The 26,464-nt window shown below is 39.0% G+C and overlaps 1 protein-coding gene across 1 annotated transcript in view; it reads left to right on the top strand.

The window, feature by feature from the left end:
• Positions 1-4,216: 4,216 nt before the first annotated feature.
• The window catches only part of GALNT1 (polypeptide N-acetylgalactosaminyltransferase 1), a gene marked incomplete at both ends in the record, with an annotated part of 75,969 nt that continues 53,721 nt past the window's right edge, over positions 4,217-26,464 (top strand). The window contains one exon of the mRNA XM_080714655.1: positions 4,217-4,355. Within this exon, the coding sequence (XP_080570781.1) occupies positions 4,217-4,355 (139 nt within the window). The remainder of the gene's footprint in view (positions 4,356-26,464) is intronic.

The raw sequence follows: 26,464 nt of genomic DNA, 5'->3' as shown, positions 1-26,464 counted from the left end.
GTGCTAAAAATTGAACCCAGGGCTGCTCTACCACTGAGCTACATTTCCAGCCCGTTTTGTTTTATTTTGTTTTATTTTAGATAGGTTCTTGGTAAGTTACTCAGGTTGGCCTTGAACTTTTGATCCTCCTGCCTCAGTTTTCCCAGCAGATGGGATTAGAGGTATATGGCCCAATTGAAACTGCTCAGCAGAAAAGAGGATTAGTAGACAAATTTCTGGTTGGTTACAAAAGCTGAGCACCTGTTAGAGACTTAGTAACAGTCAGGACCCCTTCTCATTCTGTATACCTCTGCTTGGCAGGTGGGCTTTTCCTTGCTATGGACAGTATGATTCATAGCCTTTTTTCCTTGCTATGGACAGTATGATTCATAGCCTTCCATATCTTTCTTTTTTCTTTTTTTTCTTTTTTTGGTGGTACTGGGGGGTGGAACCCAGGGGCTTTCTACCTCTGGGCTATACTCCCAGACCCATTTTATATTTTATTTGGAAACAGGGTCTCACTAAGTTGCTGAGAGCCTCACTAAGTAGCTGAGGCTGGCTTCGAACCTACGCGATCCTCCTGTTTCAGCCTCCCAAGCGCGGGGATTACAAGTGTGAGCCACCACGCCCGGCGTCCATATCTTTCATTTAACAGGAGTTAGGTTCTGTGGTTAGTTATGGCTAAGTCATTTGACTGCCTGGGGAGAGCCAGATCTGTTTACCAGAAGAAACCCTTGGAGGAGTGTGAGGAGAGGGTGAGGTTCAGAATCATGAGCAAGAAACTTCCTTTGTTTGTATCTGTTATATGTCCTTGAAGTGTAAAACAATATAGGTGGCATTTGGATATAGTTTTGTGAATATCAGATTTATTTTGAAGTGCATTATGATAAGAGGTTGTCTAAGACTAATGCTTGTATTTGGGAACAGGGGTTAGAAATGTCTGTTGAAAGCTGGGCATGGTGGTGCATGCTTGTAATCCCAGCATTTGGGAGACTGAGACAGAAGATCACAGTTCTCAGACAGCCTTAGCTACTTGGTGAGGCCCTTTGCAACTCAGTGAGACCTTGTTTCCAAATGAAGAATAAAAAATAGCTCTGGGGGTGTAGTTGGAGGTAGAATGCCCCTGGTTTCTATCTCCAGTACCCCCCCCCAAAAAAAAAGGAGACAAAAAAGGAAAGGAAAAGAAAGAAAGAAAGAAAGAAAGAAAGAAAGAAAGAAGGAAAGAGATGGATGTCTGTTGCATATGTTACTTGTTTTGAAAAAAATCAAAATACAGTATGATCATATCATGAAGGTATTTTCATGGTACCACTTTCTAGTTATATCATCTCCCTCCCCCATAATAAGGACATTTAAAACATTAAAATGTTAGCATCAAAATAGATATTACAAACTCGTTTTAAAATATGACATATCTACTCTCTCTTCTGAATGACTGAAAGGACACTTTCACTATATGCCCTAAATGTAAATATGCTCTAAAACACCATATGCCACGAAATGCCCCAAATGCCAGTGAACTTTATAGTTTACACCATGACTACTCCAGATGATAAGCTTGCTGCCCTGGCTTCTAAACTTGGGGATATAATTAGTAATAACACTAACTTGTTGCTAGATTTCTGAGTAGTATGTCATTGTTTAGATGTATAGGTTTTGCATCTTTATTCTAAAATCCAAAATCCTATTATGAAATCTGAAACATTATTAGTGGCAATGTGATGCTTTAAAAGTTCAAGACTGGCCGGGAGTGGTGGTGCACACTTGTAATCCCAGTATTTGGGAGGCTGAGACTGGAGGATCGCGGTTCGCAGACAGCCTCAGCTACTTAGAGAGACACTCTGTAACTCAGTGAGACCCTGTTTCAAAATACAGAATAAAAAACAGGGCAGGGGGTGTATCTCGGTGGTCATATGCCCCTGGGTTTCATTCCCAGACCCGCAAAAGCAAAAAAAAAAAAAAAAAAAAAAAAAAAAAGTTCAAGACTTTGAGGGTGGGCGTGGTGTGCAGCTAGTAATCCCAGCATCCAGGAGGCAGAGACAGGAGGATTGCAGTTCTCAGACAGCCTCAGCTACTTAGCGAGGCCTTTCGCAACTCAGTAAGACTCTGTTTCAAAAAATATAAAGACTAAAAAATAGGAGTGGTGGTGTAGCTCAGGGGTAGGATGCCCCTGGGTTTCATCACCAGTACCACAAAGAAAAAAAAGTTTTAAGACTTCAGAGAAGGTTAGATTTTGGGTTGGGGTAGTCAGCTGGTAATGAATCTGAAACAGTTCTGATCACAAGCATTTTGGATTTTGGATAAAGGATGCTCGGCATACACCAGAATTTCTTTATCCATTCATCAGGTGATGGATATTTGAATTGTTCCCAGGTCCATCCTCCCTCTTTCCCTCCCTTCGTTTGTTCCTTCCACCCTGGGGCATACTACCTCTCAACTCTACTCCTAGCCCTCTTTATTTTTTGTTTTGAAACAGGGCCTCACTAGGTTGTTGAAGGTCTTGCTAAAGTTGTTGAGGTTGGTCTTGAGGTTATGATCTTCCTTTCTCAGGTTCCTAAATACTGGGATTACAGGAATTCACCACCATGTCTCCACTGTTTCCAGACTTTGATTATGATAAAACTGCTATAAAGATTTGCATACAGGGATAGGGGTTGTCACTCAGTGGTAGGATGTTTACCTAGCATTTACAAGGTCCTTAGTTCAATCTCTAGTATTACTCTTCCCCCCAAAAAAGTACATATAGGTCTTTGACATATATTTTTTTTCTTCTGTGGGATATGATGTAAAAAGGCAGATTTGTTAGCCATATGTGGACAAACTATATATTAATTTAGAAATCATTAAATTTTAGAGACCATAAAACCACATTTGAAATTGGTTGCATTAGTAGTCAGATGCTTTGCCAGTGACTAAAAGAAGTTACCTTTCATGTGAAATAGCTCAAAATATAAATCTGTATATATAGCTTTTGTGGTGAGAACTTTTGTTTCATGATATTGTACCCAAAAGTCCTTCTACCCATATGATGCAGTGTCAAGTATAACATTGAATAGGCATGATTTTAGTCCTGGAGCATGACAGTAACATCCTTCCTCTCATTTTGCAGTCAGAGAATGTTGGTCTGATGAAAGTAAGAATATAGGCAGATGATCAAAGTCCCCAAAGAGATGAGCTGAAGTAATAATACTTTACAAGCATTACTTAGTATTTTTTTTGCATGATTTTCAGATTTCTATCCAGCAATCCTGTGAATAACTACTGTATTCGTTTCATAGATAAACTTGGTTACTTGTCCCAGATTGTTTAGGTAAATCCATCTCTGCTGGCTACCATGGAACACATTATGTAAAGTCACTCTTGTAAGAAGCCACTAGTTTCCTATCATCCCATTGCTTCAGAATGTCTGCTTATGTGGCCTTCAGCATGGGGCAGACATGTGAAGTGTGTGCTTCCTCTGTGTGTACACTATTGGAATGCCCTGGGCTTGCAGTAACACAGGGCTTTGAGCCTCAATGTCAGCTGCTTGGTGGCATGTCTTCCAACATCTTTGAGCCCCTAGGCATAAAGCTTTCTGTGAGGAACTCTTTATGTGCCAGAAATATTTATAATAAACTATCCCAAATTACTTTCTAAATCTGTTGACAGTTCCTCCAGTCTTTTCATGCTATTATAACAGAAAATGGGAGTAAAATAGTAGGAAACAGAAAATAAAAATCAGGGAAGTTGGAGCTGAGACTAGATCTCAGATTGTATGATACCCTTGTCTTCTCCATGATGTATTCTATGTTTCCTGAGTGTTTGGTAACTGTGAAATTAATTGAATAGAAAGGGAGTTAAGACCAGTGTATTTGATGGGTATGAAATAGCAACTCACTGTTTTTTATTTAAATGTCTATGAGGAATTGAGCACAGTTCTGCACATTTATTGGCTACTTAAGTTTCCCTTTTGCAAAGTAACTGTTTACATTGTTTTGCCCATTTTTATTGAATATTATTTCATAAGTTATTTGAATAATCATGAAATTTTATTTTAATGAAATTAATTTATTTTTTGATATTCATAATAAATTTATCATATTAATTTTCTAGGTTCTGAGTTTTTAAGTCAATCTTTTTCCCTTTTTCTCTTTTAGGGTATGAACGTGATTTCTGATGAAACTGAATTGGAATAATTTTCGTGACCTTTGTATATTCATATATATATTTTAAAATTTTGCATTTGACTTAAAGTGCCATGAGAAAATTTGCATATTGCAAGGTGGTCCTAGCCACCTCCTTGATTTGGGTACTCTTGGATATGTTCCTGCTGCTTTACTTTAGTGAATGCAACAAATGTGATGAGAAAAAGGAGAGAGGACTTCCCGCTGGAGATGGTGAGTGGCATTTTATAATAACGTATTTTGATAAACATATCACTAGTTTTTATTATTTAAATAGTAGCAGATCCAAAGTTTTATAGATAATTCTTATTTCTTACACGTACCATGATCACATTTCGAATGATTGCATAGTGGACTTTTCTAATATTTACAAATACTAAAATGTCATTATTTAATCACTAAATTTTGTTTTCGTGTTTATTATTCAATGTAGTTAGTTTTCTTTTTATTTATTTATTTTTTATTGGTGCATTATATTCATACATCATATTGGGATAAAAAACTTGTGTGTATGTATATGTATACATCACTGATTTAACCCCAACCCAATTCCCACCCTAATCCTTCCCCGTCCCTCCTTCCCTTGCTTGGCTTAGTGGTTGACTTTGATATGTTTAAGTACATTGTGTGTTTTAGAGATTTTCCTCTTCCCCCCTCCTTTCTCCTCCTTTAGGTTGTCTTGCTTGCTCCTCTATAGGATTTCCTCTTTTAAGAGTTCCTCCTATGACTCATTTCTCCCTAACTCTCACATATTAGGGAAAGCATCTGATTTCTTATTTTTTGTGACTGACTAATCTCACTTAGCATATTGTCCTCCAGTTCCATCCATTTCCCTGAAAATGATGTAATTGAGTTTTTTTTTAATGGCTGAGTAAAATTCCATTGTGTACATATCCCACAGTTTTGTAATCCATTCATCTGTTGATGGACATCTTGGCTGGTTCTATAGTTTAGCTATGGTGAATTGTGCAGCTGTGAACATAGATACACATGGTAGTTTGGTAGTTTGGTTTCCTATATTTTGGGTAGATACCCAGAAGTGGTATTGCTGGATCAAATGGTAGATTTGTTCCCATTCTTCTGAGGATTCTCCATACTGTTTTCCAAAGTGGTTGCACTAATTTGCAGTCCCACCAACACTGTTTTAGAGTTCCCACTTCTCCACATCCTCGACAGCATCTGTTGTTTGTGTTTTGAATGATTGCCATTCTAGTTGGAGTTAGGTGAACTCTCAGGGTAGTTTTGATTTGCATCTCTCTGATTGCCAGTGATGTTGAGCATTTTTTCATGCATTTATTGGCCATTTGAATTTCTTCTTTTGTGAAGTGTTTATTTAGTTCACTTGCCCATTTTGTTATTGGATGCTTTGTTTTCTTAGTGTTGAGTTTCTTGAGTTCTCTGTATAGTCTAGATATTAGTCCTCTATTGGAGGTGTAGGTGGCAAAAATCTTCTCCCATTCTGTTGGCTCTCGATTGAGGTTCTTGACAGTTTCCTTTGCTGAACAGAAGCTCTTCAGTTTCATGCAATCCTATGTATTGATTCACCTTTTAATTTGTTGTGCCTTAGGGGTCTTGTTGAGAAAGTGTTTATCTGTGCCTGTGTGTTGCAGGGTTGGACCTATGCCCTTTTCAAGGAGCTTCAAGGTCTCCTGTTTGATTTCCAAGTCTTTGATCCATCTTGAATTGACTCTTCTGCAGGGTGAGAAAGTGGGATTAATTTCTAATTTTCTGCATATGGTTAAGCAGTTTTGCCAACACCATTTGTTGAAGAGGCTATCTTTTTTCCAGTGTATGTTTTTGGCCCCTTTGTAAAAAATCAATTGGCTGAAAATGCTAATACTGCTTGTCTTTGAGTTCCATTAGCATGGATTACCTTGTTCCAGCCCTTTGCCTTGAGTTTGTTCCTATCTTTACTTGTAAGGTGTGTTTCTTGTAAGCAGCAGATGGATGTATTCTGGTTTTTCATCCATTTTGCCACTTTATGTCTTTTTATTTGGGGAGTTGAGGCCGTTTACATTCAGTGTGTTTATAGAGAGATAATTTTTTAATTCCTAACATGTTAATATTTTATTTCTGTTTGAGATACTGTTTATTCTTCTTTGCTTAGTTGTCTGCTGGATGGAAAATCTTGTTTCTTTGGTTCTGGCATGTATTACCTATTTCTTCTTTGCAGTTAATCTCCTTGAGTATTTTCTCTAGCGCTGGTTTTGAAGACATAAATTGCTTCAGTTTCTGTTTGTCATGGAAGCTGCTTATTTCTCCATCTAATTTGATAGATAATTTTGCTGAGTAGGAAATTTTTGGCTGGAGGTTGTTTTCTTTCAGAGTTTGGAATATGTTACCCCAAGCCCTTCTGGCTTTCATGACTTGGTTTGGGAATTCTGGAGTGATTCTAATTGGTTTGCCTCTGAATGTCACTTGGCCTTTTATTTTTGTTTCCTCTAAGATTCTCTCCTTGGCTTCCACATTAGTCATTTTGACAATTATGTGGTTTGGGGATCCTCTTCTCTGATCCTGTCTAAAGGGAGTTCTATAAGTTTCCTGGACCTGTGTATCGACCTCTTGCTCTATGTTTGGAAATTTTTCTGCTATTACTTCCTTGAAGAGATTATTGATCCCTTTGGTTTCACCTTCTTTTTCCTCCTCTATTCCGATTATTCTTAGGTTAGCTCTCTTAAAACGGGCCTATATTTCTTCAATGTCAAATTCCTGTGTCAGATTTTTTTTTCTTATTTAGAAACTATGTGTTCGTTTTTGGAGTGATCATCTTCTAGGAGTGAGATTCTATTCTCCATGTGGTCTAATCGGTTATTTATACTTTGAATTGAAGCCTTTACTTCAATGATTGCATCATTTATCTTTGTTAGACTCTCTCTGAATTCTTTTCGAAGGTCCTCTATTATTTCTACAGTTATTTTCCTGATTTGATCTTCTAGAGATCTCTGAATATCTGTGTTACCAGGTTCTGATGTTGTGGTGTTGTGGGCATTTATTGCTCCATTGTTTTTCCTCTTTCCCATGATTTCTGAAGTTTGTGCCCTCTCTGAGTTCTTCCCTGGGTCACTACGTCTCACTTAAGGTGTTCTGGATCTCGAGTCTGTGGTATCTCAGTCACCACTACTCCTTTACTGGATTGTATCACAAAGTCTCAGACCCAGGGAGTCAATCGAGGCTGCTTGAGAACATGGGAGGTACCTGGCTGGGCGTTCTCCCACGGGGAACTACGACTATGGTGTGATATCTGTGCCACCACCACTCCCCCACTGGGTTGGACTGCAGAAATCTCCGACCCAAGGAGACTATCAAAGCTGCGCAAGTTTCTGGAGGTGCAGTATTGGGATTTCTTCTCTAGGGGCCTCAACTTGACTCACGGTTGTTGAGTGCGCTGATGTGTAGATGTTTCGGACTCGGAGAATTCGCTGCTGCCGCCGCTAGCAATATGACACCACTACCATGCCCTCGGCCTTGAGGCTGGCATATTTTTTCTTTGGTTTTGAGCTCCACTCTGAGTTCCTGCAGAGTGTGTTGAGCCCGGCCCCTTGGAGCGTTAGACACTCCTTGCTCTGAAAAAACTGCTGAATTATACCTGGCTGTTCCGCAGCTGCTCACCTCAGCTTGCTGTCCATCCCTACTCTCTGGAGCCTGGTGGGTTGTTGAGTGCGCTGATCTGGAGCCCTCCGGTGAATTTGCCGCTGCCGCCGGCAGTATGGTGCTGTTGCCGCATCCTCAACCGTGAGGCCGGCATATCTCCTCTCGGGTTTTGAGCTCTGTTCTCTGAATGTAGTTAATTTTCTATAAATCATATTAGCAGATAATGTAGGGAATTTCAGTCATAGTTGAAACTCTTAAAATTATACATATAAGATTAATTAAATGCCACAATTCTAAGTGGAACATTAAAAAGTTATTATAAGGTATCAAAAAAGATTTCTCCTGCTTTGTCATCTCATTCTTTATAGATACATATGATCTGGAGAATTATTTTTTTTAATATTTTAGATAGCTCCATTTGGCACTTGAAGGGAGGGTTTAAGATTAGGGTATAGAAAAGGGGCTACACTGAGATCAGTATTGAAAACAAAACATGAAGCTAGGGTGTTAGTACTAATATTTTGTGCAAGGAACACTTGGAAAATTCAATTTTAAGCTTCTTGTACACAAACCAGCAAACAAATGGTGGTTTTGTACTACAGGAGTCAGTTATTCAGTTGTTCTGGGTTCTGAACTTTCTATGAGTAGTTACACAGTGCATGGCTATATAGCTTTTTCTTTGTTTTTAGGAATTATATGCAAATAACTTTCAGTATAAGCTTTATTATACAGAGTATATGGCCACATTTGAGTTTTTAAACTTATATAATACAAGGAGAGAATACTGTGTCCCTTCAAAATTTATAGTCTTAAGAATCATGTACTTGGTAATTATGTCTGCCTAGCCATAGTTTTTATAGATGGGTCTGTATAACCAGTACTGTTTACTTCTTTCTGGGAAGTTTGCCTTAAATAAAGTTTAGTTGCCTGCACTGGATGCTAGTAATACCTAGTCTCACTTCTAACTTTCAAAATTATACTTTCTCTCTAAGTTTAAATAAAATGAATTTTTATTCAAAGTCAGATAATTAATTTGTATAATATTTACTTCATGACTCTGCTATTTAATAACTTTATGGGTAACAAAATACCACCTCCCTAGCTGCTGTTAGAGCTATACTCCTTTCTAATAAATCAGAGAACAAGTATTAATACTCATCAGTAAGAAACTCAAGTATTCTTTTTTATTTTTTATTTTTTTTATTGAAAGTAAATGTTATACATTTAATCTGTATTTGGTGCCCCCCCCTCATTTTCCCTTCCCTCCTCCTGGCAATTAGTACCCAGGCTAACCTTGCTATATTCATACTTTTACACCTATTTGGAAGTCGCCCCTCATCAATCAAGTTCAGCCTCCTTCCTCTCTTAGCTTTCCATTCAAACTTTGCTGAGATTTCCCTTCCATTATCTGGAGTCCCTCTGGTATCCCCAATGCTCACTAGTTAGGACATATTAGAGGAAACATATTACCCTTCTCTTTCTGTGTTTGGCTGATCTCACTTAACATAATGCTTTCCAGCACTTTCCATTTTAAAATGACATGATTTTGTTCTTCTTTATAGCTGAATAGAATCCCATTGTGTGTATTTCCCATAATTTTGCAAACCATTTATCTGTTGATGGGGATCTAGGTTGTTTTCATATTTTGGTTATTACAAATTGTGCTGCTATGAACATAGGTATGCATATGTTACTGTAGTTCTCTGTTTTCAAACCCTTTGGAAAAATACCCAGGAGTGGTAAAGCTGGATCATATGGTGGATCTATTCCCAGTTTTCTAAGGAATAGCCAAAGCATTTCTCAGCAATAAGAATCACACAGGAGGCATCACAATCCCACACTTCAAACTATACTATAGATCAATAGTAGTAAAAACAGCTTGGTACTGGCACAGTAACAGGTACACTGACCAGTGGAACAGAATAGAAGATACAGAAACAAATCCACACACCTACAGTCAGTTAATCTTTGACAGAAGGGCCAAATTCATATGCTGGAGAAAAGACAGCCTTTTCAACAAATGGTGCTGGGAGAACTGGCTATCCATTTGTAGAAAGATGGAATTAAATCCTTTCCTCCCACCATGTGCAAGAATCAACTCAAGATGGATCAAAGACTTAGAAATTAGACCAGAGACTGTGAAGTTATTAGAGGAGAGCATAGGCTCAACACTACAACATATAGGCACAGGCAGTAACTTTCTCAACAAAACCTCCAAAACTCAGGAAATTAAAGCAAGAATTAACAAGTGGGATAGCATCAAATTAAAAAGCTTCTTCTTGTCAAAGGAAACCATCAAGAACCTAAAGAGGAAGCCTACAGAATGGGAGAAGATCTTTACCAGTCACCACTCCCATAGGGGGCTAATATCCAGAATTTACAAAGAGCTCAAAAGACTACACTAGCAAAACAAACAACCCAATCAAGAAATGGGCAACTGAAATGAATAGACACTTTACAAAAGAAGAGATACAAATGGCCAATAGATTCATGAAAAGATATTCTTCATCATTAGCCATCAGGGAGATGCAAATCAAAACTACGCTGAGATTCCATCTAACCCCAGTCAGATTGGCAAGCATAAAGAAATCAAATAACAACAAATGCTGGGGAGGATGTGGGGAAAGAGGAACTCTTTTACATTGTTGGTGGGAGTGCAAACTAGTTCAGCCACTAGGGAGATCAAGTATACTTTTTACAAACAGAATGGATTAACTTTCCTCTCACACGTATTTCGTTCCATTTATAGTGGGAATTATAGTGTTGTATTTTAAATGCAAAGGTTTAGAAGTGAGAAAGGATGGGACTTGTAGATTCACTTGGTGATGTTGGGCAGTGAACTAGGTGTGGTGATGCACAGCTGAACACCACCACCAAAAAAAATTGGACAAAATTCCTCCCTTCAAGAAACAGCTAATGGAAGAGGAAGAATAATTGTAGAATAATTTAATAGTGATATCACATGAGCAGAAAAGAAGGCAGGCCTTGAGGTGCCTGAGAAGGTCCAATAAGGAAATGTGTTCTAGCAGAATATCAGAGGTAAGCCCAGCGTGGGGGCGCACGCTTATAATCCAAGCATTTGGGAGGCTGAGATAGGAGGATCTGGGTTCGTGGACAGCCTCAGCTACTTAGTGAGGCTCTTTGCAATTCAATGAGACCCTGTTTCAAAATAAAGAATAAAATATAGGGCTGGGGGTATAACTCGAAAGTAGAATGCCCCTGGGTTCTATCCCTGGTACTGCAAAAAACAAAAAAACAAAAATCAGATTTAGTGGGTGTTTGTTAGATATGATATGGGAGCTGAAGACCTATTCAGCCAAGGAAAGAAACTTGTGTGAGGTAAGCAAAGGAGAGTTGATGATGTAAGGCAAGAGTATGGAATAAAGTTTTGGAAGTGGCAGAGGCCACATCACTAATGCCACAGAATACTTAGGGCATGCTGAGGATCTTGGACTTTATCCTGTAGGCAGTGGCATGTCTTTGGAGGATTCTAAACAAAGGCATTAGGTCACCTGATCAGGTATAGACTTTTAAAGAACATGTTAGAGTCATATGGTTGTTGGACTAGAAGAGATAAGACAGGTTAGAGAAACTAATTGGAGATTATCATAAAAATTTGGAAAAGTACCTGGGGCCTACACGGAAATTACATTGAAGTTGGAGAGGAAATGAATATACTTGAGGAATATTTAAATAGTGGAATATACATAACTTAGGAAGCACTGATTACTGGGAAGATTAAAAAGAAAAGTTTAAAGAAATCCTAGTTGTAAAAATTAATAAAAAGCATCTTTGATGACACTCTGACATAACATTTGTGCAGTACTTTCTGAGAAGAGTATGAACTGTTTCTGATATATGTAGTTATGGAGTTCCCAGTGACCCTGGTGCTTTTTGAATAATGAAGTGTGAAGGGCAGTGGATTATTTGATGCATCAGTGAAGTCACAGAGATGTATGGCTTGTTGTGTAGTTCACTTCAACATGAAGGGAACAGAAGTTGAAAGGGAAGTCAACGTTGTTTTTTTAATGTATGTGTTTATGTATTATTTATGTATGTTGAGGGAGAAGTTTTAAGAATAGAGAAAAAATAGAAAACTAGAAGGAGCAAATTCTACAATTGTCAATCTCAGTATCCTGTATCAGGAAGAGGGGAGTGTGGAGGGAGCTGGGGAAAGCCCACCTGGTACTCTGTGCACGTACATCATTATCACTATGACCTATATTATGATGTGAGACTTTAATAATACCAATAAAAGTGTATAAACAATAAAGATCAAATTCTCAGTAGATGAGACAGTATGTATCAAAGCCATAAGGAAAGGCTTATTCTTGAAAAAGGATACTGAGGTTAATACAGTTTTGAAAACCTTGTGTGAGCCTCAAAGAAAAGGAGTAGGTTTTGTACAAGTACAGAAGTACAAAGTAAAGGAGAAATGATCTGGAAGTAACAGTGTGAACTAGGAGATAGCATCATTGGCTTTAGAAAAATAGAGGATGAATGAGCAGTTCTCCCAGAAAAGGTTGTGAGTTGAGTGGGCTCTGGGGGAGAGAGTTGGATTTGAGTCAGATCTATAGATGGGACAAGATGATGAAGAAGCTTTGTAGTGACCTGGGAGTGTCTGGTGTTTGTTGGGATGACTGAGCAGGAAGTCAGCAGTGCAAGAGTGAGAGAAGAAAACTGAGCCCTGGAGTAGACGGTGAGGAAATAGGTAATTTACTATAGAGGCATGTTTCTGATGGGGCAGCCGGCCTCAGAATATGTTTTTATAGTGTTAAAAGGTTGAAGAGAAGTTGGGCATAGTGGCACACACTAGTAATCCCGTACTTGGGAGGCTGAGACTGGAGGATCACAGGTTCGCAGCCAGCCTTAGCTACTTAAAGAGATGCTATTTCAAAATAACAAATAAAATTAGGGCTGGGGTTGTAGCATGGAAGCAGAATGTCCCTGAGTAATCCCCAGAACTGCCCCCTCAATTTTTTTTAAAAGAAAAAATTTTAGGGGAAGAGTTACATTTGATATTAATAATCAAAAGCAGTTTGAAAAAAATGTGTCCTGATGTGACATTTCATTCAGTACAGTGGTTGTCAAGCGATCCCTAGTCATGTCAGAGTCTTGATGCTTGTTATTTGTATTGTTAGTGACACATTTCTTGGTGGCCTCTGTAAAGATCTTTCACCAAAGCAGCTGAGGAAAAGAGGATAGTGAATGGTATCAAGAGTATGGACTTTGATAGTGGAGTAGCATAGAATCACTTTATTACCTACAGTTTTCTAAGATTCTTACCTTTACTTGTTACATGCCTAATTTAAGGAATTTCAGTCTTTAGTGATTCCATAAGGGTATATTTTCCTGAGTAGTTTTGTATTTGTATTTTATACTCCAGGCTATCTAAAAATAGCAAAATTCTTCTGTTGATAAATAGTTAGATGGGGGCTGCCTTAAAACCAAAAAATTAGTGTGGATTATGGCCTGGGAATACTTTGGTTACTCTTGTGCTTTCCAGAATTAGCTCATTTATTGAATTTATGGGTTTGGATGTTGCCTAGAGTATTCAGTATTTTTACAGGCACAATTTTACAACTTAAGTAGGAATTGATCCTCCATACAACCAGTGTTTTTCAGATCATTGAAATGTTGATGGTTCAGTTGTCACATTATTACCTTGGAATTGTTCCAGCTGTTAAACATTAGGAAACCTAAGGACACAGTTTATAGAAAAATTTCCAGTGGTAAAAATAAAATATTACTTTTAACATTTTCAGAAGCCATTAAAATTTTTAAGCATTGAGAGTTTTATAAATTGGATATGAGATTGAAACAACGGTTGAAATTGGCAAGGATGTTGAAGTAGCAGTGTTACAAGTAAATTTACTTAAAAGTCTTTATTTCTTTTTAGTACTGGGGATTGAACATAGGGGCATTCTACCTCCGAGTTACACCCTTAGCCCTATATTTTTTTTGTTATTTTCAAGTGGTCTCACAGCTTTATGATGGGCCTCACTAACTGAAGCTGTACTCAAATCTTCAATCCTCCTGTCTCAGCCTACCAAGAACTGGGATTACAAGCATGTGCCACCATGCCTGGCTTAGAAAAATGTTTTAGAATAGGTAAAATATAGTACATAACGACATTAAAGATTGTTTTATAATAAGATTAAAATAGAGTGTGAAGAAACAATTTTGCCTTTTATTAGTTTTTTTTTTTTTTTATGGTACTGGGGTTGGAACCCAGACACTTTCTACCTCTGGGCTATACTGTAGTATTTTATTTGGAAACAGGGTCTCACCAAGTTACTGAAAACCTCACTAAGTAGCTGAGGCTGGCTTTGAACCTCTGCGATCCTCCTGTCTCAGCCTTCCAAGCATGGGGATTACAAGCATGCACCATCACGCCCAGCTCCTCTTTATTCTACTTTAGTGAGAAAACCACAAATTAAAGTGTACTCAAATATGTTACGTGATTTGCATATGTTAGTTTTACTTTCAGCTTTTCGGGGTGGATATAAGTTTTCTTGGTAATAATTCACTAAAACAGTACATCTCTATGTTGTCATAAAAATAAAACTTAAATGAAGAATATAATAAAATACTTTTGTTCTCACATAATACGTTGGAACAAGACTATTAGTTTTCTGTTGCTATGACAGAAAGATAAATTTCTCATTGCCTTTGAGCCTCTGAAAGGCAATGCATCATCATGGGAACACATCAAAGAGGAAGCAGCTTTCCTCATGGTGGTAAGGTAACAAAAAGAGTGGGTTGCCTACGGTTCCAGTATCCTCTTTAAAGGTATGCCCTCATCTAACCAGAAAGAAGACTTTCAAGTAGGCTCCGCCTCTGAAAGGTACCTCCACTTCCCAATAGTGTGTGTACTAGAGGCCAGGCTTTTAACACATGACCTTTGAGGGGCACTTACCCAAACTTACAATTTTGTCACTTTTGTTACCCTTGTCAGAGTTGATTTGACTTGTAGAAATGATCTGCATGTAAAATAATTTTATCCAAGACTTTTCAGTTTGTAAAATGATATCCAAGTCCCCTTTTAGTTCCTTTCAAACAGGTATTTCCCTAAACTCATTTTCTGTATGTTTGTATTGATGCTAGTAATTGAATCCAAGGCCTGATGCATAGTTAACATGCATTCTGTTCCTGAGCTACATTTCCAATCCCTAAACTCATTATTATTTTTAAATAAAATGATTTTGGGTATATTCATTTCAAGTTACCCCCTCATGCCATTTTGGCATGGGGCTGTATTTTTATTTTCTGTATTTTTACTTTTAATAAGCTTCTTTAAATCTTCAAAAAATTATTTTTGTTTCTAGAGAAAAGATTTTTGATTCATTCTATTCAAACACTTGTGCTATTGATTTTTTAAATAATTTTTAAAATAATTTTAAAATAATAATTAAAATAATATTATACATTGTAGTGAAATTTCCAAGTGATACATTCTTGTATGCACACAGCATCTCTTGGTGTAGTTGCCTCCTAACCCTCCTCCCTCCCTGTGCAGGCTAGTAAGGTTCATATGTGGAGGTCATGTTACTTACCTCAATATATGGTCTGTTTCCTTCCTCAAGCCTCCTTTTTCCCCTTTCCTCCTTCCATCCCAAGCCCTTTCCACTATTTTACTTTTCTCTTTATTGCCCTGAAGTTTTTTTTCTTTCCTATTTTTTCTTCTATTTTTCACATATGAAAGAAAACATACAGCCCCTGACTTTTCTGAGACTTGTAGCTTTCACTTAGCATAATGTTCTTTAGTTCCATCCATCTTTCAAAAACCACTTAATTTTGTTCTCTTTTTTATGGTTGAGTAAAACTCTCCAAAATATAAAGACAGGCAGAGTCTGAAAATCAAGAGCCTGAAGAGAGCCTGTAGAATTGGAAACAATCTTTACCAATCTCTGCTCTTCTGATAGAGGACTAATATCTAGAATATATAAAGAACTAAAAAACTTACCAAAAAATTAAAAAAGAAACCAGACAATTGAACTAAATACAGAGTTCTTAAAAGAAGAACTACAAATGGCCAACAAATATATAAAAAGATGTTCAACATCATGAGCAATCAGGGAAATGCAAATCAAAACCACACTTGAGATACCAATCCAACCTTAATTAGAATGGCAGCCATTAAGAATATAAGCAATAATAAATCCTGGTGAGAATGTGAGGGAAAAAAGAACATTTAAACACTGTTGGTTGCATTATAAACTAATACAACCACTATGGAGATTAGTATGGAGGTTCCTGAAAAGACTAGGAATGGTGGAACTACTATATGACCCAGCTTATACCACTCCTTCATAACTTTCCAAAAGAATTGAAGTTAGAATACTGTAGTGATACATGTGTACCCAATTATGTATAAACTCACTTTTAATTTACATAAAAGATGAGTAAATAGAGTACATGGAAAGTTAATACCATCTTTTTTGTTGGTTGTTCTCTAATACTCTTAAGTGAATTAATAGTTAAAATATATTCATTATATGGAATTTTTTTTTTGTGTGTGTGTGTGTGGTACTGGGGTTCCTGGAAACCCTTCTACCTCTGGGCTACACTTCCAGACACCTATTTTTTATATTTTTATTTTGAAACAGGGTCTCTTAAGCCAGCGAGGCAGGCTTCGAACCAGCGCAATCCTTCTGTCTCCGCCTCCCAAGCGTGGGGATTACAAGCGTGTGCCACCATGCCCGGCCCATTATATGGATTTTATCCAGGCCTCTTTGCCAAGGAATATTCTAGTGCATGTAATTCTTCAGGCCATTACCATTTCTTTATTAGAGTATTTATAGTAGTATCTGAAAGTCACTTAAGAATCACATAACTTTTAATTAATGGTCATTTTTAATGTCATTGTGTAATCTTATGTGTATCAATAAAGGAGATGTAGTCCCTATACTAAAATTCAAGATGATGATGATGATGATGATGATGATGATGATGATATATTTTTTTGGTGGTACTAGGGTTCCCGGAAGCCCTTCTACCTCCGGGCTACACTCCCAGACCTACTTTTACATTTTTATTTGGAAACAGGGTCTCCTAAGCCAATGCTCGCTGCTGGCTTCGAACCTGCGCGATCCTCCTTGTCTCTGCCTCCCAAGTGAGGGAATTACAAGTGTGCGCCACCATGCCCAGCTAAGATTATTTTTAAAATTAATTTTATTTATTTTTGGTGGTACTGGGGATGGAACCCAGGGACCTTCTACCTCAGGGCTATACTCCCAGACTTATTTTATACTTTATTTGGAAACAGCGTCTCACTAAGTTGCTGAGAGCCTCACTAAGTATCTGAGGCTGGCTTTGAACCTGCATGGTCCTCCCTCCCGTCTCAGCCTCCCAAGAGCAGGGATTACAGACATGCGTCGCCACGCCCAGCTAGAATTCAAGACTATTAATAAATATCGGGTATTCTGTTAAAATAACACAGCAGTAGGATTATATGTGTATATTTTTGTTAAAATCTCAGGGTCAACAATGATAGTACAGCATTTTGAGTGCTGTAAATGGTCAAGTTTATACTTTGTAGTACTTACAGTAATAATTTATTGAGTCCTCCTTCATGCCTCCCAAACATGGAAATTTGAAACAAAGGAAGAATAGAAAATTAAATTTACATCATTAAGCTTTCAAGAGTTGTCAACTCATGGCTAGTCTTGTAGCATAAATCCATCCTTTTCTTTGTCTCCCAACTCCTCTTTTTTTGCTATTGACAAAAAAATTGGATTGTTTATTTTTCCACAGTCAGAAAATGCATTTCTTTTAAAGTCATTTATCATGTCCTTTTGTCTAGCATATTATGAATTGGTAATTAGGTTCAGAGGCTTTATCAGATCCAGGGTCTCCCTCTTCCCAGCAAAAACACATTATAGATGATATACATGAACAATACTCTTAATTTATTTTTATTTATTTATTTATTTTTAGTTTTTGGTGGTACTGGGTTCCTGGAAGCCCTTCTACCTCCGGGCTACACTCCCAGACCTATTTTTACATTTTAATTTGGAAACAGGGTCTCCTAAGCCAGCATGCGGGGCTGGCTTCGAACCTGCGCGATCCTCCTGTCTCTGCCTCCCAAGAATGGGAATTACAAGCGTGTGTCACCACGCCCAGCAATACTCTTAATTTAAAAACTGAACAGCATTAAAATGTTTCATGTGTGTATATATACTAGGGATTGAACCCAGGGAGAATTCTACCTCTGAGCTATGCCCGTAGCTCTTATTTATTTATTTATTTATTTATTTATTTATTTATTTATTTATTTGAAACAGGATCTTATTAAGTTATTGTACACTGGCCTCAAACCTTTGATCTTCCTGTCTCAGCTTCTTTTCTTTAAAGTACCATCTTCTATTAGAATAGGTTACAGGTAACAGAAGAATATTTTTAATCAGGGCTACTAGATGTCTCCCATTTACTTTTTATTTTTATTTTTATTTTTTTTAGTTCTGGAGATCTATCTATTCTTTGTTATTTATGCCATCCATAAAAGATTGTTAATTCTGCTGCTTCCTATTGACCCCTGAATTTTCCAATTCCCTGATCACTCTTTACTTTCAGAGACAGTTAAATATATACAATTCTTAAGATTTTTATGATTTATAATTTAAAACATTTAAAAACTTATGAGGTATTACACTTTTGTATTTGTATAATAGTTTTTATGCTTGTGGAGAGTTTTTAAATTCTGCTAATCTATATATTTTAAAAACTTGCTTAGCAGAGTATAGGCAGGATTTGTTTTTATTTTATTTTATTTTTTATATATATTTTAATTGGTGCATTGTAGTCATATATCACAATGGAATTCAAGACTTGTGAGGATATACAAGCACACATCATCCAATTAGCCTTTATCCAATCCCCATCCCATTCCCTCCCACTCCCTTGATCCCATACTAGATTGGTGATTAACTTTGATACATTTGTTTATGTACATCATGAGTTTTAAAGACATTCCATCCTCCCCCATTCCATCCCCTCTGATTGGTCACCTTAATTGCTCCTCTATAGGGCCCTTTCTTCAACTAGTTCTCCTATTCCTAGTTTTTGCATACTAGGGAAAGCATTTGGTTTATTATTTTCTATGATATTTCTCTGTGTATGCCACATTGCAAGTTCCGATCCCTCTCTTGAAGGCCCTGGCACTGGTCTGGCCACCTGGAAGACTCTGATTCCGGCCGCGCTGGTTCCAGCACCAGCCTTGCCTCATGGCAGGCCCCGATCCCGGCCTCACTGGCCCTGGCACCGGCCTCACCCCTCAGCAGGCTCCAATCATGGCCTCTGAGGCCCTGGCACTGGCCTTGCCTCACAGTAGGCTCCGATCCTGGCCTCGCTGGCCCCGGCACCGGCCTTGCCTCACAGCAGGCTCCAATCCTGGCCTCGCTGGCCCCGGAACTGGCCTAACCCCTTGGCAGGCTCTGATCCCAGCCTCGGAGGCCCCAGCATTGGCCTTACCTCACCGCAGGCTCCAATCCTGGCCATGCTGGCCCCGGCCCCGGCCTCACCCCTCAGCAGGCTCCGATCCCAGCCACGGAGGCCCCAGCACTGGCCTTGCCTTATGTCAGGCTCCAGTCCTGGCCTCGCTAGACCCGGCACCAGCCTCACCCCTCAGCAGGCTCCAGTCCCAGCCTGGGAGGCTCCGGAAACAGCCTTGACTCACTAAAGGCTCCAATCCTGGACTTGCTGGTCCTGGCATCGGCCTCACCCCTCGGCATGGTCTGATTCTGGCCTCAGAGGACCCAGGACTGGCCTTGCCTCACGGCAGGCTCCGATCCTGGCCTCGCTGGCCCCGGCACAGGACTCAGCACCGGCCTTGCCTCACGGCAGGCTCCGATCCCGGCCTCGCTGGCACCGGCCTAACCCCTCGGCAGGCTCTGATCCTGGCCGTGGAGGCCCCTGCACTGGCCTTGCTTAACAGCAAATTCTGATCCCGTCCTCGCTGTCCCCGCCACCGGCCTCACCCCTCCACAGGCTCCGATCCCAGTCTCGTGGGCCCAGCACCGGCCTTGTCGCATGGAAGGCTCCAATCCCTACCTCCCTGGCCCTGGCACTGGCCTAGCAGCTTGGCAGGCTCCTGTTCTGGCCTCAGAGTCCCCAGCACCAGCCTTGCTGTGCATCGGGCTCTGGTTTCTGTCAGTATAAGCAGGTTGTCTACAGACGTTCTGTCTCTGCCTCCCAAGCGCTGGGATTACAAGCATGCACCAACATACCCGGTGTTCTTCTTCTTTTTTTTTTTTTTTAATATGAGAAAGCAGAGTATGTTTTTTGCAAAAGCTGGGACCCCAAATACCTAGTGGCAATAAATTTTGTCTTCCCTTCAAAGGCAGAGATCCACAGCTTCACTTCAGAAAGCAGGTTCTGCTGTTCTATGTGCACCCTAGCCTCTCACTGCACCGAAGTGCACGATGACCATGAGTGCTGATGACTCCCACAACACCAGTGTGTAGGCCCATCCCAGCTATGCGGCGCTCCCTCTGATACCCCCCCAAATACTTTTGCCACTTAGCATGTTGTCCAGTCTTCTCAAGCATGTGTGGCAGAAGCAGCCAGTCTACTTTTGGGGAGATTTCCTTGAAAGCTCAAGGTGGACTGGGCTGGATCTGTCTGCCCCTCCAAATTCTACCTTTGGGGCAATTTCTTCAAGAGATCAAGTTGTTTTGAATCAGATGTCTGCCTCTCCAAAATAATAGCTTCCACCTCTGCCGCCGGCACTGGCACTGGGGTCATTGCACCGCCATTCCACCGCTCTGCTGGCCCCGCCTCCCTGCCGCTCTGCCGGCACCACCTCTCCGCTGCTCTGCTCTGTGCTGCTGCCTTCTGCCTGATTATCTGCTGAGCTCCTTCCTTATATGATATGATGTCCAGAATTCTTAAGCCTGTGTGGCAGGGGCAGTCCCCCTTCATGGGAATTTTTTTCCCCAAAGTTCCAGGTGAATTGGATAGAGTTTGTCTGCATCTCCTGAGTCCTGACTGCCACTGTAACCGCCATCTTGGTCCCTCTCCAACATTTTATTTATTTGTTTGTTTGTTTGTTTTGAAGGGGTTGTGAGATCGAGCACTCAGTAGCAATGAATTTTATCTCCCTTCCAAGAGCGGAGGCCCACAGCTTCACTTTGTAGAGCAGGATCTGCTGTTCTGGGCGCACCGCGTCCCCCGGCGCAGCATAGGAGAGCGGTGGCCGGGCAAGCTGAGTTCCCGGGAAGCGCTGCTGGGATCCCTGCCCGGCACTGCTTGACTCCTTCTACCACGCCTGGGTCATTTTTCTTACAAATTATGATGTTAAGAGTCCCTAGCATGCGCAGCTGAAGTGGTCTTTTCTCCAATCCCCTCTGGGATGATCCTCCAAAAATTGCTTTTCTTGTGAGGCTTGTGATCTTGCTTCTAATTCCGCCATTATCCACTCTCTCCTGTATTCTAGATAGGAAGTAGCAGCTGGAAGTATCTCCTGAAGTTGTCCCAATCTAATGTTCAACCAAAATCTTGTGTCCAGGGTTTCCCCAAGGAAAGGTTATCCTTATCGGCGGCCGTGATTGCCAGTGTGACTGCAGCCGCTGCCATCTTAACCATCTCCAGGATTTGTTTTTAAAAGCACACTCATAATCCCAGTACTTGGGAGTCTGAGACAGGAGAATTGCAGATACAGGGACAGCCTCAACAACTTAGCAAGACTCAGCAACCTAGCCAGACCTTGTTTCAAAATAAAAAATAAAAAGGGATGGGTTGTAGTTCAGAGGTAGAATATCCTCTGGATTTAGTCCCCAGTACCACAAAAACAAAACAAAAAAATAACTTTGTATTGTTTGCTTTCTATAATTTAAAATTTTATCTTAATATTTTAATATCGCTCCTAAAAATCAGGTTATTCTAAGAACAGGGGGAAATTATTGTTTTATTTTTTCTTATTCTGTGAAATAGATTTTTATATTGAAAGTTTTTCGTTTTGTTTTATTTTGCAGTACTGAGGATTGAACCCATGGCCATTCTGCCTCTGAGCTATACTACCCCAGCCCTATTTTATATTTTTTATTTTCAAATAGGGTCTCACAAAGTTGCAGAGGGCCTCACTAAGTAGCTGAGGCTAGATGATTACCTTCAATCCTTCCAGCTCAGCCTCCCAAGTACTGAGATTACTATTGTGTGCCACCATACCTAGTCTGAGAATTTTTTTTAGAATACACTAAATAATTTCAGATTGTGAAGCTCTGGTATTGATAGGTTGCTTTGTACCATCATCTGAAAGTTATCCTATAGAACACCTTTACCAACTTGTGAGTGCTATTGTTGAAGCCTGTCTGAAGAGATGGCTTTTCTATTCCCTTGATCTTGCCATTAAAACCAAAAATCATATAAAATTGATAGATATTTTGAGGATACCTAACAAATACACTAAAGGAAAATGAAACTTTTTAGCTTTAAATATAAAAATTAGTAATGTGCAAAACATTTTTATTTCAGTCTTGGCCTCATATTCTCTGGCCATCTCTTTTAGTATTTTTTCAGATTTAAATTTTATTTTAGTTATTTAATTTTTTATTGGTACTTTATATCATACATCTTAATGGGATACAAGATGGTAGAGGCATACATACACACATCACCCAATTAGCCCATAACCAATTCCCACACCATTCCCTCCTTCATTCTCATGCTTTCTTAAGGTATATCATATGCATTAGATAATTTCCATATTCCCCCCTCCCATCCCCTCAGTTAGGTCACCATATTTGCTCATCTGTTATTTCTCCTCCTTTGTCTAGAGTTTCTCCTATGATCTACTTTTTCCCTAGCTTCCACATATTAGGGAGAAAATCCGATTTCTTATTTTTTGTGACTGACTAATCTTAGCATAATGTTCTCCAGTTTTATCCATTTCCCTGTAAATGACATAATTGTGTTTTTCTTTATGGCTGAGTAAAATTTCATTGTGTGCATAATTCCATAGTTTTATAATCTATTCATCTGTTGATGGACATCTTGATTGGTTCCATAGTTTGGCAATTGTGAATTGTGCAGCTATGAATATGATATGCATGCATTAGTTTGGTAGTTTGCTTTCCATTCTTTTGGGTAGATACCCAGAGTGGTATTGCTGGATCATATGGTAAGTTCGTTCCCTTTCTTCTGAGGATGCTCCATACTGATTTGCAAAGTGGTTGCACCAGTTTTCAATACCACCAACAATGTTTTAGAGTTCCTACTTCTGCACATTCTCGCCAGCATTTGTTGTTGTTGTTTTGTTGTTGTTGTTTGTGTTTTGAATGATTGCTATTGTAGTTGGAGTTAGGTGAAATCTTACGGTAGTTTTAATTTGCATCTCTCTGATTGCTAATGATGTTGAGTGTATTTTCATGCATTTATTGGCCATTTGAATTTCTTTCATGAAGTATCTAGTTCACTTGGCCATTTTTTGATTGGTTTATTTCTTTTCTTACTGCTGAGGTTCTTAAGTTCTCTGTATTTTTTAGATATTATTCCTCTATCGGAGGAGTACATGGCAAAAGTCTTCTCCCATTCTGTTGACTTTCAGTTGAGGTACTTGATAGTTTCCTTTGCTGTACAGAAGCTCCTCAGTTTAATGCAATCCCACGTATTGATTCACCTTTGTTTCTTACACCTTTGTGGTCTTGTTGAGAAAGTTTTTACCTGTGCCTATATATTGAAGTGTTGGACCTATGCCTTTGTCAAGGAGCCTCAAGGTCTCTGATCTAATTTCCAAGTCTTTGATCCATCTTGAATTAACTCTTATGCAGGGTGAGAAAATGGGGTTTATTTCCATTTTTCTGCATATGGTTAACCAGTTTTGCCAACATCATTTGTTGAACAGGCTGTCGTTTTTTTGGTGGTACTGGGGTTCCTGGAAGCCCTTCTACCTCGGGGCTACACTCCCAGACCTATTTTTACATTTTCATTTTGAAAACAGGGTCTCCTAAGCCAGCGCACGGCTGGCTTCGAACCTGTGCGATCCTCCTGTCTCTGCCTCCCAAGCACGGGGATTACAAGCGTGCGCCACCACGCCTGGCGCAGGCTGTCGTTTTTCCAGTGTATGTTTTTGGCCCCATTGTCAAAAATCAACTGGCTAGATGAAGAAGGAGATTCTATAGATGAGCAAATAAGGTGTCCTGAGGGAATCAGAGGGGGAAAGAGGGAAATTCTCTAATGCACATGAAGTACTTTAACAAACATATCAAAGTCAATCATTAAGCCAAGCATGAGAAGGAGGGAGAGGGACAGAATGGGGCAGGAATTGGGTAAGGGTAATTGGGTACTGTGTTCATGTATTTTGTTTCCCATTAAGATGTATGACTACAATGCACCAATAAAAAATTTAAAAAAGGAAATGAGCAAAAAATAAACAGACAGCATATATAAAATAATCAACTCACTATAAGCTTTTTAGATTTGTTTGAGTGTTCTATTCTGCTCCATTGGTTGATGTATCTATTTTTCTGTCAGTACCATGCTGTTTTTATTACTGTGGCATTGTAGTATAATTTAAAATCAGATATTATGATTACTTGCATGGTTTTTGTTGCTGAAAACTACTTTGGCTATTCTGGTTTTTTTGTTGTTCCAAATGATTTAAGGACTGATTTTTCTGTGTAAAAAGTGACTTTGGCAATTTAATCGGTATTGCATTGAATCTGTAGATCACTTTTGGAAGTGTGGCAATTTTTTTTTTTGGTGGTACTGGGGTTCCTGGAAGCCCTTCTACCTCCGGGCTACACTCCCAGACCTATTTTTACATTTTTTTTTTTATTTGGAAACAGGGTCTCCTAAGCCAGCACCCGCGGCTGGCTTCGAACCTGCGCGATCCTCCTGTCTCCGCCTCCCAAGCACGGGGATTACAAGCGTGCGCCACCACGCCCGGCTGGAAGTGTGGCAATTTTGAAGATTTTTTTTTCTGCCTATCCATGAACATGGAAGATTTTTCCATCTTCTTAGGTCTTTTTTAATTTCTTTTTTCAATATTTTATAATTTTCTTTGTAGAGGTCTTTTAACTCCTTGATTAAGTTTATTCCTACGTATTTTATTTTTTGTGGGCAATCCTAAGTGAAAGTGTTTCTGGAATTCTCTTTCAGTGGATTTATGGTTGGTATACAGAAAAGCTTCCAACTTTTTAAGATTGGTTTTGTATCCAGACACTTTGCTGAATTTATTGATCAGTTCTATAAGACTTTTGGTTTGAGTTTGTTGGGTCTTCTGTGTATATTATCAAGTCATCTGCAAATAGTGAAAATTTGAGCTCATTTCCTATTTGTACTCCTTTGATTTCCTTTTCTTGCCTTAGTGCTCTGGCTAGAATCTCAAGTACTATATTGAAAAGAAGTGATATTATATATCCTTGTCTTGTGCCTCTTTGTAGGAGAAATTCTTGAAGTTTTTCCCCATTTAATATGATGTAGGCTGTGGGCCTATTGTAAATTGCCTTTACACTGAAGTATGTTCCTTCTATTCCGATTCTCTGTAGTTATTTTAGCATAAATGGATGTTGGATTTTGTTAAGTGCTTTTTCAGCATCTATTGAAATGATCATATTATTTTTGTCTTTGGTTCTGTTTATATGATGAATTACATGGATTGATTTTTGTATGTTGAACCAGCTTTGTATTCCTGGGATGAACCCTACCTGGTCATGGTATATGTTTCTTGATGTAGTTTTGAATGCGTGTTGCTAGTATTTTGTTTAGCAGTTTTGCATCCGAGTTCATAAAAGATATAGGCCTGTAGTTTTCTTTCCTTGAGCTGTTATATTTCGTTTTCCTATTAATGTGATGTTGGCTTTCATAGACTGTATTTGAGAGAGTCCCGTTCTATTTTATTTCATGAAATAGATATTAGGAGTATTGGGATTAGCTCTTCTCTAAAGGTTTTATAAAATTCACTTGGGAAACCATCTGGTCCTAGGCTTTTCGATGTTAGGCTCTTTATTGCTGTTTCAATCTCTTTTTGGTGGTACTGGTGTTCCTGGAAACCCTCCTACCTCTGAGCTACATTCCCTGATCTGTTTTATATTTTTATTTGGAAACAGGGTCTTTTAAGCCAGCAAGGCTGGCTTTGAACCTGCGCGATCCTCCTGTCTACACCTCACCAAGCACGGGGATTACAAGGGTGCACCACCACGCTCAGCCTGTTTCAGTGTCTTTGATTGCTATTGGTTGTTTTAAGTTTTCTATAATTTTTTTTTTTTTTTTGGTGGTACTGGGGTTCCTGGAAACCCTTCTACCTCCGGGCTACACTCCCAGACCTATTTTATACATTTAATTTGGAAACAGGGTCTCAAGCCAGCGCGGCTGGCTTCAAACCAGCGCAATCCTCCTGTCTCCATCTCCCAAGTGCAGGGATTACAAATGTGCGCCACCACGCCCGGCTTTCTATATCTTTTGACACCATTTAGGCTTGTTGTATTTATCTAGAAAGTTGTCAGTTTCTTCAAGATTTTTCATTTTGTTCGAGTATAGTTTTTCAAAGTAGTTTCTGATAATACTCTGTATTTCTACACTTTCAGTAGTAATATTCTGTTTCATATCTTATCTTCATAATTTGGGTTGATTCTTTTTTTGTTGTTGTTAAGCTGGCTAGTGGTTTATCTAGTTAATTTTTTTTTTTTGAGAAACCAGTTTTTTACTTCATTGATTTTCTGTATTTTTATTCTCTATTTTGTTTATTTCTGCTCTAATTTTTAATAATTTCTTGTTTTGGGGGTTAGTTCTTG

The sequence above is a fragment of the Muscardinus avellanarius genome (assembly GCF_963383645.1).
Source record: "Muscardinus avellanarius genome assembly, chromosome: 17".
Taxonomy (NCBI): Eukaryota; Metazoa; Chordata; class Mammalia; order Rodentia; family Gliridae; genus Muscardinus; species Muscardinus avellanarius.
This window is presented reverse-complemented; position numbering and strand designations above follow the sequence as displayed.